General features: G+C 39.0%; 1 protein-coding gene across 6 annotated transcripts in view; it reads right to left on the reverse strand.

Moving 5' to 3' along the window:
* The window catches only part of SIPA1L2 (signal induced proliferation associated 1 like 2), a 228,768-nt gene that overhangs the window by 73,569 nt on the left and 141,539 nt on the right, over positions 1 to 13,660 (reverse strand). For all 6 annotated transcript variants that reach the window (XM_062210619.1, XM_062210616.1, XM_062210613.1 and 3 more), the window contains 2 exons: positions 9,418 to 9,521; positions 234 to 391 (listed from right to left, as the gene is read on the reverse strand). In XM_062210619.1, coding sequence (XP_062066603.1) covers positions 234 to 391; positions 9,418 to 9,521 — 262 coding nt within the window. The remainder of the gene's footprint in view (positions 1 to 233; positions 392 to 9,417; positions 9,522 to 13,660) is intronic.

The following is a 13,660-nucleotide window of genomic DNA, read 5'->3' on the forward strand; positions in this document are numbered from 1 at the left end:
GGACTTTACATCTCCATTTTGAACTGCTAAGTCTTTTCACCTTTACAAAGGAGCAAAATGGGAGGAAGGTAATTTTTTTTCTTACAGAGAGAGTAGCTGACTGATTATAATAAGAGATGTAATTAGAGAACTGTGAGGTTAGAAATAATAACTGAAAAACTAAAACCTCCTGGGAAAAATTGCTCTGTTAAAATGTGCCTGGGAGAATGACACATCAGGGACTACTGACTCACCTGTAACACACATTTTCAGTACATGGATTATGCACTTTGACGATGACAAAAACATGCTGAAAGTGAGACCGGATGCTTTTTGGAGTAAAAGGAAGTGCCCCAGGCTCCTGAAAGACGATGGTGACGATGTCATTTCCTATGTGCCTTTTCCTCAGAAGCTATGGTCAAGAAAGTGAACACACATAAGGTTACAAACAAGTGTATCTCTAAAACAAAATACGTAAATATACGCAATTCATTTAGCTTCCAATTTATAGGAGTGATTTAGACAACCACAGTCATTCTTTAGTAGCTAGTGCTTCTGAGCGAGAAAAGAAAACTGGGCTGTGTACAAAAGACCTAGGGAAAGAAAAACCTAAAAAATTAATATCTCTTTAATTTTAAAATTCAACTTGTGTTCTCATTATTTTTCATCTATTCAGCTCCTTCTCTCTCTCTTTCTCTCTCTCTTATTCTCTTTTTAAAAGATTTATTTATTTATTTATTTGAAAGCCAGAGTTACACAGAGAGTGAAGGAAAGGCAGAGAGAGAGGTCTTCCCTCCACTGGTTCAATCTCCAATTAGCCGCAATGGCCAGAACTGAGCCAATCCCAAGCCTGGAGCCAGGAGCCTCCAACAGGTCTCCTACATGGGTGCAGGGGCCCAAGGACTTGGGCCATCTTCTACTGCTTCCTCAGGTCATAGCAGAGAGCTGGATTGGAAGTGGAGTAGCTGGGACCCGAACCGGTGCCCATATGGGATGCCTGCATTGCAGGAAGTGGCTTTACCAGCTGTGCCACAGCGGTTGCCCCTAGTTCCTTAACTCTTTACCCCAAAAATAATAGCATGTTAGAGCTCAAAGCACTTGAAGAAATTTTATACTATAAGTTCTTCCATTTAAGACAGTGTCCACGAGGGCGTACAAGGATCTACCTTGTATCCTGTGCAACAAAAACGTAAGACTCATTTTAGTGGGTAATATATTCAGAATAATTAACCAAAACCTGGCCCTTTAAAACATACTTCAGAAACACAGAATTCTATGAGAATAAAGCCTAAAAATCCAATATTTTAAAATATTATAAAGTGCAAGTTTGGCAGGGAAGAAGGAGCCCCAGAGCAGTAACATTTTAACAATGCCTTTACTTTTGATGTTCGTTCTGCTAAGAATGGCCATTTCACCCCAAGTTTCTCTTAAGTAACGTAAGGATCTGCAGAGATCTCACCTCACTTGCAAGAAACCTCAGAGTCAAGACTATACATGCTGGTGCTCCATCTATACACCCAGGCTTCAATTATTACACTAGTTGATGAGTTCTTTCTTGCCGGATGGTTTACTTCTGCATCAGGTCATAGCTTTCAGGAGGTCAGAGATAACAACTTTATTTCCTAAAGTCTAATGGAGTGGTGCCAAGCACATAACTCGCTGGCTAAACAAATATACAAATGATACAAATACAATATTGACACAATACTATGCTTTATTGTGAGCACACGCCAATGTGCAAGGTACTTACTAACTTCATACGATTAGCGCATTGACTCTGCGCTTTAAAAGTTAGTGATCTTCAGTTTCAATACATTTAAAAAAAAAAACCCTTACCTGAGCTGGTGATGTCACTGGAGTAATGGAACAATCTCAAGTGGTAAATCTCTCTTCCCCAGCAGTAACAAAGACAAAGACCGTGCCCTTAAATTTATTTGGCACCTATGGAGCATATTTCATTGCAAAGGGCACTAAGTTCAACTTTTAAAACCTTTTAAACCAGATACAAAAAGGATTTCATTGTCAGGTCCCTGACTTGTGATTTAGCATGATAAAAGGCCTGGAAAAGGGGAATGAAATGTTCATTCTTTCAGAGTTCTCTACTGGCCAGTTAAATTGCTGATTCACGGGCTGGAAAATTCTGATTTAAATTCCCTTGGTTAAAGTTACAAAACCACAAAAATCATCTTGCTGTCTGAGTGAAGTTTGGAAACATACATTAATATACAATACAGAGACCCAATTGAGTCACCACATTTAAACTTGTTTAAAAAAACTTTAAGATATTTAAATAAAATATGCCCCTTCAAATGCATATTAAAAATTAGTCAAAATTATATTAGGCAAAGACATTCTCCTCTTTCCCAAATACCAGAAATACATGATTCACAGGTATTTTAATGAGACAAGGGAGAATCAGGAACAAATTGATAGCTAAAATAAAAACACGCCTATCATTGTAATCAATGGGATTTGCAAAATACAAAACACAGTAACTTTTGCTGTTTCCAGGATAATTTTCCATATTAGCCACAATAGGCCAGGCAGTGAGTTCTGAGCGAAGACTGTGTGCCACTTCCTGTAGGCCAGCCCTCTCCATCCAGCACACAGTGTCCGGGCAGACTCATTAGTCACTGCTTCCTGGCTGTTGTTATTACAACAGCAAACTGGGCAGCTGTTCTATCCAATTTCTCTTCGTTCTGAAGGAAGATGTTCAGTCTAACTTTATACTGCACCACAGGAATATTTACAGTGCAAGTGAAAGAAAATTTGAAGCTTGGTTACCTTGACAACAAGCCAAGGCACTTTTGTCCTTTTCTAAGCATATTCTCTAGCTTTGTAAAATAAGCCAAAAAATGTTCTTAAAGTCTAGCTAATTTAACCAAAGTATGCACTTTGAAGAAAAAGATTTAGGTGCATTTAGGGTGTTGGGGTGTGATAAAGAGATTCATTAAAATCGGGGCTGGCACTGTGGTATAGTGGATAGAGTCACTGCTTGCAATGCCAGCATCTTAAATGGGCACTGGTCCTTGTCCTGGCTGCTCCACTTCCAATCCAGCTCCCTGCTAATGTCCTGGGAAAAGCAGTAGAAGATGGCCCAAGTGCTTGGGCTCCTGTCACCCACATTGGGAGACCCAGATGAAACTCTGGTCTGGTCTTAGCTGTTGCGGTCACCTGGGGAGTGAACCAGCAGATGGAAGATCTCTCTTTCTGTCTCTCCCTGTCTCTCTGTAACTCTGAATTTCAAATAAATAAATAAATAAACCCTTAAAAAGAATAAAATCTAAAGCTCCATGAAGGAAAATAAAGTAAGAAAAATGGACCCTATCTGTTAATAGGATGCCTAGATGTGTTTAGAGACTAAAGAAATAAAACATCTGGAAGGTTAACAGAAATATTAACCATTTTTATAAATTTTGCTAAACATGCAATTACTTAAGCAATTTCTTGGATTTCTTAAAGGCAAATGTTTACTTTAGAAATTCATTTTTTTTTTTTTTCCAAACCAGTCATTGAAATTCTACATAATCAGAGTTTGGATATGTAAGGGAAGAAGGATGACAAACCATGGACAAGTGCAGACCAGCAAAACACGAAGGCAGTGTTTGTTTTAGGAGTTAAAGGAATGGCATCTTCCGGGACTAACTTGTTTCTAGACAAAAGAAAAAGCCAGTAATGCTTTTTCAGTGCTGCCAAGAGAACCAACTTAGTGTCTCCACTGCAACAGTGAATAAATATTGCACGAATACTTGAAAGATTTACATAGTCAAGTCTACTAACTTTCTAACACTTGATTCAAGCTGTGAAACAGGAATAAGCTCTTGTTGTGACAAGGAAAGTGAAAGTGCAAGTCTTTACCCAAGTCCATGCAAAAGCATACAGATTTGACATAACAGCAAACTTTGGGTTCAGTCTCAACACCTTAAACATACTTTAGGGTTTGACAAAACCAGTTTTGTATTGGTGCAATGGTAAAAAGTAAGTGAAAATAAACACCTGTCTAGCACCCACACTGGGAGCAAAAATAGCATAAATCTGAATGAGTTTAGATCTACTAGCTTCTATGTAATGGCTCATTTGTTAAATTCTTTCTTTTTTAACCCAGCAAGATATATATATTTTGCACTGAATTCAAAGTAAGTTGCATAAAATGAAAGCAAGGCAGTCAGGTGTGGTTCAAAGAGCTTCTAAAAGTCAGGGAACGGAAAGCTTATTTGAGGCTGGAAAAGGCTGATCTCCAGAGTCTACACAAAGCAGCAATTCTACATTCCACAAAAAAGCGATCACAAATTCTCAGTCCTCGTCCTTGGACTCAAAGCAATGCCCTGTCAGTTTGAGTAGGTCTGACAAAAACACCTTTGACCTGGTTCTTTCTTACCTCTCTGACCTTATCACCAACCCCTACACCTCCTGGACAGTCACCTAGTCCCTCCAATAGGCCCCCCTGTCCTATCCAAGGCACTCTGCACTTGCTAGTCCCTTGCTTGGACACATTCTCCCCTTCCCAGGGAGAGCTGGCTTTTCCCTTGTGGAGAGATGATTCCAGTTTTGTGCTACACACACAAACACACACACAGGCTCATATACTTTATACTCAAGAGTTTACACCAGCAATTAGAATGATGCCTTGAACTGGAATGATATGGAAAAAGTAAACATAGAAAAGCACTCTGAATAATAAATGGAGGACAATCCAGAGTACCACCTAAATACCAAACATCTGTATTCAGAGAAGGAAAGCTGGCCCATCCCCTACAAAAAAGTAAATGTTAATTAACTACTCTTATATCAGCAGGAAGATCAGGCATAGTTATCTAATGTTTCAAGGATTCATCACTGATATATCATTTTATATAATCAAGGAGTAGTATTAACAGCAAGAGTAAATGTACAACACAGTTGAGCAAAGCTGAATGTTTTGCAAATGGAGAAACAAAACTAAACCAAAAATGTGGATTTTTTTTCTATGATTTCATAACAAAGTGAAGATGGGAACAGGGTCAAAAAAATGTAAGTATCTTCTTTATACCAACCCTCATTTTAAGCAGTAATCCCTATTATTTGGTATAATTCCTGCTTATGGTCTGAGAACAAAACTAATCATGGAACGCTGAGTAAGCAGTTTATCCTTCCCAAATCCTCCAAAGTATTATTCACGGCTGAAGCCAAGTGCAGTCAAGACCTGCTCATATGGCACATGTGAGGCAGACTGCTCCAGTATTTAAATAGCTCCCTGGCAGTATTAGTGAGGGACACAGGGAAGTACACAAACCCTGTAAGGCAGGGGCTAGGAATCCATCACATTAATGTGGACAAAAGGGTTCAAGACCTGGTCCACTTATAGTAAGTTCTACTTCTATGGTGTCAAGTCCATTCGTAGAATGAGATCAGTATCCTTCACATGTAATCTCAGAAACCTAGGGGTATGGTCTTACTCCTTAGGTGCCTCCATGGGGTTTAATACTCCTCCCAACTAGAACTGCATGAACTTCACGCAGGCACTTAGAAAGAAAAAGGCCCATATCTGTTTCATACATTTGATGAAAAGAAAGCAGCTATGCCAAAGTGAAGTTTAAAGCTAATGGGTAAAATTCTTTCCATTGATGACATCGTATGATAGCTGAATCAGGATTTCTTCAGGGAAAACCAGCCTGGGGAAAAGTAGACAGATTGCCCCATGTGCCCAGAGAGAGCTGCAGGGCTTTACATATGAAAACAGCAAATATTCCAACAGCAGGATTTCTTAGCATTCCCTCAGTCTGGCTAGATTTTCTTGCACAGTCAGAGATACTCCAAAGATTAAATTCTTCTGCAACCCTGGTGAACTCTCTAAAGACTTAATACATCTTGGGATCAGCTTTCAACTTGATTTACAAGAATAAACATAAACAATTGGATCTGATTAGGATGAGTCTGGACCGGTTGAATAGTCACAAAACACCTTGGTACTAAAGAGGCCAAGGTTACAGGCACAATTCACGAACATATCAGTCAACTTCACCAAGTTCTGCTTCCTCACACTGCATTCATGAGCCCAGCTGCTCATTTCAGATATTTCTGCTCTTGGTATTAACAGAATTTGTGGGCATGGGTGGGGCGGTGAGAGAAACAGAAAGAGTACAATCACAACAAATCTGGGAAGCACACATCCAAATGGCTTCATTTATCGACAAACAGAATATTCTGATCACTCGTGACCAGCAAAATGTTTTATTACATTTCAAAATACAAATAATATTCTGAAATTACTTGTAAATTTGGTCCCTTACTTACTTAATCATTCTGGTCTTAGTTTTTCATAATAGATCATCCAAAACACTACTGCTTTATATGGAATGAATTATAAACTAGGAACCATAGTAGGTACACTGTGTGCTTGACACTCTTTTAGGTGTTGATCTAATTCTCATATACCACGACTTAAGAAAGCTTCACTCATCCTTTAACTAATGGTGACTGACTGCCTGCCAAGGTCTGGATATTGCCACAGGTGGCATGGGGTTATCTTAGTTAAGGAAACAGGTTAAGTTAAGGAAACCCCTGCACCTTCAGACATAAAGGAAAGTAAGTCACAGAAGGCACCTCTCCAGTACAGCGTTCCTTCCCTCTGGGACTGGGTGCTACCCTAGAATCCTTCTCACTATAGGCTCCCAGCAGCTACTGTGGCCATCCAGACCACGTCCTATTATATTATTATCACATTTCTTGAAAGACTAAGAACTTGAATCAAGGCCACAAGGCGAGCGACTGGCAAGACAGGCTTAGATGGCAAGTCTGCTGATGTTGACTTCACACTCCAGTCTTCTTCTTTACCTTCTGCTTACTTGCCTACATGTTTGGTATATGGAGTTCTCAACAAATCACAAACTGGATCATACCTGTTCCATATATAGTAGGTACAATTAAGACATATCCCTGTTCCATATATAGTAAGCACAATTAAAAACACAAAACAAATGGTTTTTACTGTTTTGCACCTCTAACTCATTGATGTAATGCCATTAGAAGCAAAAAATGTTAATTCTATAGGCCTTTAGGGTACAGAGTTTGTAATACATAGTCTCAACTTTTAGAGATTTTTCTTCTACTCTCTGGTTTCAAGTTTATTTTTATTTTATTTTTTTCAAGATTTTATTTACCCATTTGAAAGACAGAGTTACAGAGAAGAAGAGGCAGAGAGAGGTCTTCCACCCACTGGTTCACTCACTAGATGGCTGCAATGGCCAGAGCTGAGCTGGTCCAAAGCCAGGAGCTAGGAATTCTTCTGGGTCTCCCACCTTGGTACAGGGGCCTAAGGACTTGGGCTATCCTCTACTGCTCTCCCAGGCCATGGCAGAGAGCTGGATAGGAAACAGAGCAGCCAGAACTCGAACTGGCGGCCACATGGGATGCTGGCACTACAGGAGGCAGCTTTACCCGATACGCCACAGCGCCAGCCCCAGGTTACAAGTTTAAAACAGAATCATTTACCCTTACCCTGCACACACATCTACACTTCCACTTCCTGGATCTCCAGTATTTTATATGTACACCTTTTAGGAAAGCTCCCGTGAAATAAAGTCAGGGACAGGGAATTCCAAAGCCCACAGACTCAAAGTACACACAGCGAAAGAGGACGGGGAGGCCAGCTGCGGGCTCTGCTGACGGCAAGGACCGCTCTGAGAGTGCCACCTGTGGAACGCTGCGGCCAATTCACTTTGGAGTCCAGTGACTCAAGTAATTAGGGGACTGGAAGGGCTTTGTGGTTTGAATACTCGATGGCTGGGGTCAGAAGTCACCGACTCTATTTCTGCTAAAGTACTGACAGATTTGCTTGGCCTGAGTAAGCCCTATCAGTTTTCTGAGCAAGGACTCCCACAGAATGTAATTACTGAATGATTCACAAGGATCTGCTGGACAACTGCACTGGGCTAAATTAAGCTTCTTAATACCCAGTGAATCAGTCTGGCATTATTCCAAATACATTTTTTAAGAGCTAAAAATTCTTTAGGTTAAAACATCCATAAATACATATCTGTGAGGGAATGACTGTAAGTCCATTTTATGGAAATATACAGATAGGGAAACTAGAGATAGATTTTCTGAAGGTGGTGGGGAAAATGATGATTACTTAGAGAATGTTATGGAAAATTCAGGGAGGATAAAGGATTAAGGTAAATATTAGATACAAAATGACCAGAAAATCCAGCTGGCCATTATGATGAGAAGAGAAATGAAAAGAGAAACTGTTGTCCCTAGTGTAAGAAGCCTGCTTTTTTACTTTAGTGCTTCTGACAACTAGTGATGATGAAAGAGAGGCAGGTGGTTTGGTTTCTTCTTTGGAAAAAATGCAGAATTTCATGACAATGATAGGATTTCACAAATTTTCTATAAAAAACATTCTTTGAAATAATTATGTTTCACTCATTTGACCAATACCTACATAACAACCCCTATGTAATCCTCAGTGTTTCAATATATTGAGAGCAAAGCAGCAGCAGTTCAGTGACATCAGAACTGACTTTCCTAGGCATAAAAACAAATTTGGTTCTGACTATAGATTTAACACAATTGGATCCCTAACTAATCATGCTACGATCAGTTTGAAGACCCTCATATGTGACCAACTCTCTGTAAACAAATTTTCAGAAACTCAAGCAGTCCATGTTCTTAGTCTTTAGCTCTAGTACAGGCAGAGCCCCGACAATTCCAAACAATACATGCAGTGGAGCTTTTTCTGCCCTACAGATCCTCTCTACCACCCATCACAGACAACTTTCCATCAAAAACAATCCTCAAACTCCTCTCAAGATCACAGAGTAGACACAGCATTTCAAATATTTCCAGCACAAGAAAAAAAGTCACAATCACTGTAAGAATCACTGCCAAAGAATTTGTTCAATGCATTTTACAGTTATACCAAAAAGTGAGGCAAACCATTTTATGATGTTTTATGTCTCATTCAGATTTTCTAAGAGTCTTAATTCTTAGGAAGTGGATGACCCAAAGCATGATACATTTTTATTTTCCCTAAAGTGGTCATTAAATTTTGGTCAATAAATCCAACTAAAATGATGAAAACTGAATATGGAAAATAGTTGAAAATAGCACCAGTCACAAGAGTAAGTAGTTATTTTCTAAAAATAAGTTATTTACTTAATGCAGGAAGTTATCAGGTCAACATAGTTAGCCTTTTTGTAATTAACAGGAGTTAACACTGTTTCCTCTTAAGATTTCGTCTAGTAATTAGAAAAAGTGAGTGGCGAAGAATAGCTATGTTTTATAAGGAAAAAGCGTCATAATACTCCTTTTAAAACTCAAATATTTTCAAATCACAGAAGAGTTGAAGATTATTAGCACTAACCAACACAAAACTGCTAATTCTTCCCCAAAATTGAACTGCATCAATATCCTCCATGTGCTGACCTTACTATAAAAAGTAGAGGCCGGGGGGCTTACCTGCTGTCTGTTGTTGGGCATATAGGGAAGCAGGGTAGACACATGGAACATGAGTTCATAGTCTTTGTATGTGGTGTACAGGGAGTGAGTTCCTGTGGAATCAGCTGAAAATAGATTCATCACAAAACACAAAGTTAGGCAACCACAAAGAAAAATCTAGCTTTCACACTTAGAAGGGTATTTTTACAAAACTCATAATCCAGCAATGAACTACCAGCGCCTGGATGCTCCTCTACTACTCTCACCACCCACACTGCTTATTACTTAACAGCCCAGGACTGGGCCTGGGTGCCTCATTTTCTCCTATCTGCTCTCCTCCACGTACATTCTATGGAATGCAATGTTTGCTCTCTCTTTTCTTCTCTGTTCTCACCCCCCTGGTTCAGATTTAGATGACCCACTGAAGGCAAGGAGCTCTTGCCAAGGGGCATGGGAACACAACAGGGGACAGGAGGTGGATAAGTCTAGAAGCAATTACCTGAAGGATGTGACTAACTGGCAGACTGCCTGGCTGCTTCCTATTATGTGTGAGTTTATAATTAATTCTTACTTATTTTTGGGTACCTGATCTTCTGGAACCCAGAAAAACAAAACAGGGTTGACTGAATATGGAAATAAGAATCAAAAAATGGTTTTTTTTTTTTTAAACATTTATTTATTTTATTTGAAAGGCAGAGTTACAAAGAGGCAGAGGCAGAGAGTGAGAGAGACTGAAAGAGAGGTCTTCTATACACTGGCTCACTCCCCAAATGGCCACAACAGCCGGAGCTGGGCCAATCTGAAGCCAGGAGCCAGGAGCTTCTTCAGGGGTTCACATGTGGGTGCAGGGGCCCAAGGACCCAGGCCATCCTCCACTGCCTTCCCAGGCCAAAGCAGAGAGCTAGATCAGAAGTGGAGCACCTGGGACTCAAGCTGGCATCCATATGGGATGCAGGCGGCAGCTTTTACCAGCTGTGCCACAGTTCCACCCCCCAAAAAAATGTTCTTTTAAGAATTCAGTATTTTCCTTCGTTCACCAGAAAAAGAATTGGTGATATATCATGAGAATTAAGAATAAGGAGAAGAATGGGATCTGACAGCTTTATACACTGACACATATATTAACAAAAACTGACCGTTTGTTAATCATAAAGTTATTCATCTTCTGAAAAGCAGAGTGATTCTATGAAAATTCAAAATCTATCTGTATTATCAATGAGATGGCCTTAGCTTGAGAGTTTCAGACACTTTAGCCAACTCAGTGACTACAAAATATTTAAGTAGTAATTTTGGAATAAACTTGTGAACCACTATGCATATGGATAAATGTAGACAAAAATTTATACAGAAAGTAACACATTAATGGAGTTAATAACTGCCTTTCTTGATTTATAGACAGTTTATTTTTTCTACTTTTTAAACAAGGAACTATGCTAGTAAACACCATTTATTCTACTGTATTTATTAGTGAAACATCTAAGTTATCATCCTCTGTTAGTCTTTTTTTAATCCAAAGATAAAACATTTTTACTTTAAAAATATTAAAAGCATTTAACCTATGGACGTTGTTATTTTTTTCTGAATCCTATAGCATGTCTTTCTTCCCAATATTTATATCAGATTCAAAGACAGCCATGAAGATTCTCTAAGATGATAGTACATAGTTCTTAGATGCTCTGAAAAGCCATTCACAGAAGGCCATTTCATGAAGAAGCTGAGTACTAAGTGTCTACATATAGGAACTGATAAATTAACTTGCAGATGGAAGAGAGCATATTCATCTAATACACTATATATGAACCAGCCCCCAAGTAGAAGATTTTTTTTTTTTAGTTATTCATTAAGTATATATTTTAAAAAAAAATTTCACAGGATTTCTTAGAAAGTAACATTCAATTTTAGTTATCTTAGCTTAGATGCTTGGGTAACTACAACTTTGTAAATAAGCAAGCTTCCAAAAGATGAAAGCTCTTTTCATGAAGAATTGACTGATAACAAAACTCCAGGCTGGACGATGCTATCTACAAACCCATTCATCACAATACTCTTGATATGAAGGTAGTTAAAATGCAGTAAGAAAAATGCTGACAGATATTAGGTTTCAGACTCGGGAAATTGCAAGGAAAGAAGAAACAACACATTTGGGGAAGGATATCACTTTTAAAAGCATTGGTCATAATATGTCTAATCCAGTCATTACTAAAAGACAAATTTCTAGAATTAAATATTCTCAAAGTTTTTACCTCAAATACCAGCATGATAATGAAGAAGGGTAATGGAAAAGACTTATTCAGAGTTTTGCTCTAAATATGTCTATTCCAGGAGATATGGCCATCAGTTTTATCATGCTTTGGCCAGAGCTCTGATCTGGTTAGCATAACAGATTAGCAACTCAAATCCACTGCATTTCATTTTGTACTCAAGAGAAAAATAATACAATTTAGAGCTGGAAGGGGCAGCCCAGATATTCTAGTCCAACACCCTGACCTTTCCTTATGAGGAACTTGAGGTCAGAATTTAGTGCCCTATGGGCAGACAGAGACTAACAGTAGAACCTAATTATGAATTTTTCAGGGAAGATTTTATTTGTTCATTGTATAAATGACAATATTTCAATCTGATCATTCCATGACACTTCATTCACATATCTCCTCTCTATTAGAAGAATGTCTGGCTTTTTTACATCTCACAGCATTCCTTGCTGATAAAATTAAAGATCCATTGACTATTAGAATGAATATATTAAAATCTAGTTCTTATGTTCTCATCTCTATAAGCTAAGGTGCTTAGTACTATATCTGTGATATATCAAGGATATCTTCTGGGTCAGAAAAATTCAAAGCTGATGCCAATTCTATATGTAGGGAGATACCTGGATTATCTATGCTGTGTTTTACAGACTGTACATATCAGACATTTTTGAAATGCTTAACCCAGCTCACTGAAGAGAGAGGACACAGCGTCAGTAACAAGAGCTCTTGCCAGCAGTGGTTTTTCTGGAAGGAGATCCCTAAGAGCAACACAGCAGCAGCTCTAGCAGCTGAATGGGGTTTGCAGGGAAGGGGAGTTTGAAGAGGGAAAAATGAGAAAAATCAGAAAAAGTCTCATTGCCCTTCCTTGAAATTCATGTTGTAGGTTTCATGATTTATTTCCTATTTTTGCATACCGGAGGCATGAGCAATACACATTCAGTGTAGAAGTCAAATTCTAGCACTGGTATGTGTGGTGGACACAGGGGCTTGCGGCATCAGTTAACCCTGTCACCAGGTCTTATGATATATCTTGTAACTTTCAAAAACAGATCTAAAACCAGAACTGACCATAGGTATCTCCTTCATCTAGATGGAGTATCAATGATGGGTCCAAGATGGGTAGATGGTGGGGCCAGGGTCTGGAGACACATGGGGCGTTAAGTCACCCAATTCCAATCTAGGCTCTGCCATACCTTGAGGCTCCCACACAGAAAACTCCCACCACTACCAGGAGTGGATCAGAGGATATCTCAGATCCTCCAGGTTTATAATCATCTTCTCATCTCTTTTTATTGAGTGAGTCATCATTTAATTGTTTGCTAATAGGCAGAAATCTCCAAAATACCTAAAATTCTGCCTGATAGTTTAGTTACTGAGAGCAATTAAATAGCAGCATAAACACAAAGATACAATACATGTAATTCATGAAAACTCGGAAGAATATGATTATCTAAATGGAGACAATGGGGACATACGCATATCCTAGGAGGGTATAAAACTTTGTTTAAAAGTGTTCAACCTGGCACCCAGGAGCTGGTATGTCCCACTCAAGGGGGTCCAACAGACATGCCAAAATAACAAGATGCATCAATTTCTAAATCACTGTTCCAACTCCCCAGCTAACTTCCAAACGTGAACAAAATAAGCCCCCAAACATGGCATGAATGAATGTGTTAATTTTTTGTCTCTTCAAAATGAATGCAGTGCTTGTCCTTGGTATTTTGAAACAAGGGTATAACAGAAAAGGTTAGGTTAAAAGCAAGAAGAAAATATTAAAAGAGTCCTCACGAAACACTGGGGAATCTCTCTGGCAATGTTACAAAGGAAAAAGAATTGACCTTTGGAGCTTATGATGTGAAGCACATACCTCTTGAGAAATGTGCTTCCTTTTCTCATCTGAGAAAATCTAAATTCGATCCCAAATAAGCTTGCTAGGCCCTTTCTGGGGTCAAGAACAGGAGAGCACATGATCAGTTGCTTAGGTTTCTGCAGTATGCCAACCTGGGGGGAAT

Source organism: Lepus europaeus, chromosome 14, assembly GCF_033115175.1.
Source record: "Lepus europaeus isolate LE1 chromosome 14, mLepTim1.pri, whole genome shotgun sequence".
Lineage (NCBI taxonomy): Eukaryota > Metazoa > Chordata > Mammalia > Lagomorpha > Leporidae > Lepus > Lepus europaeus.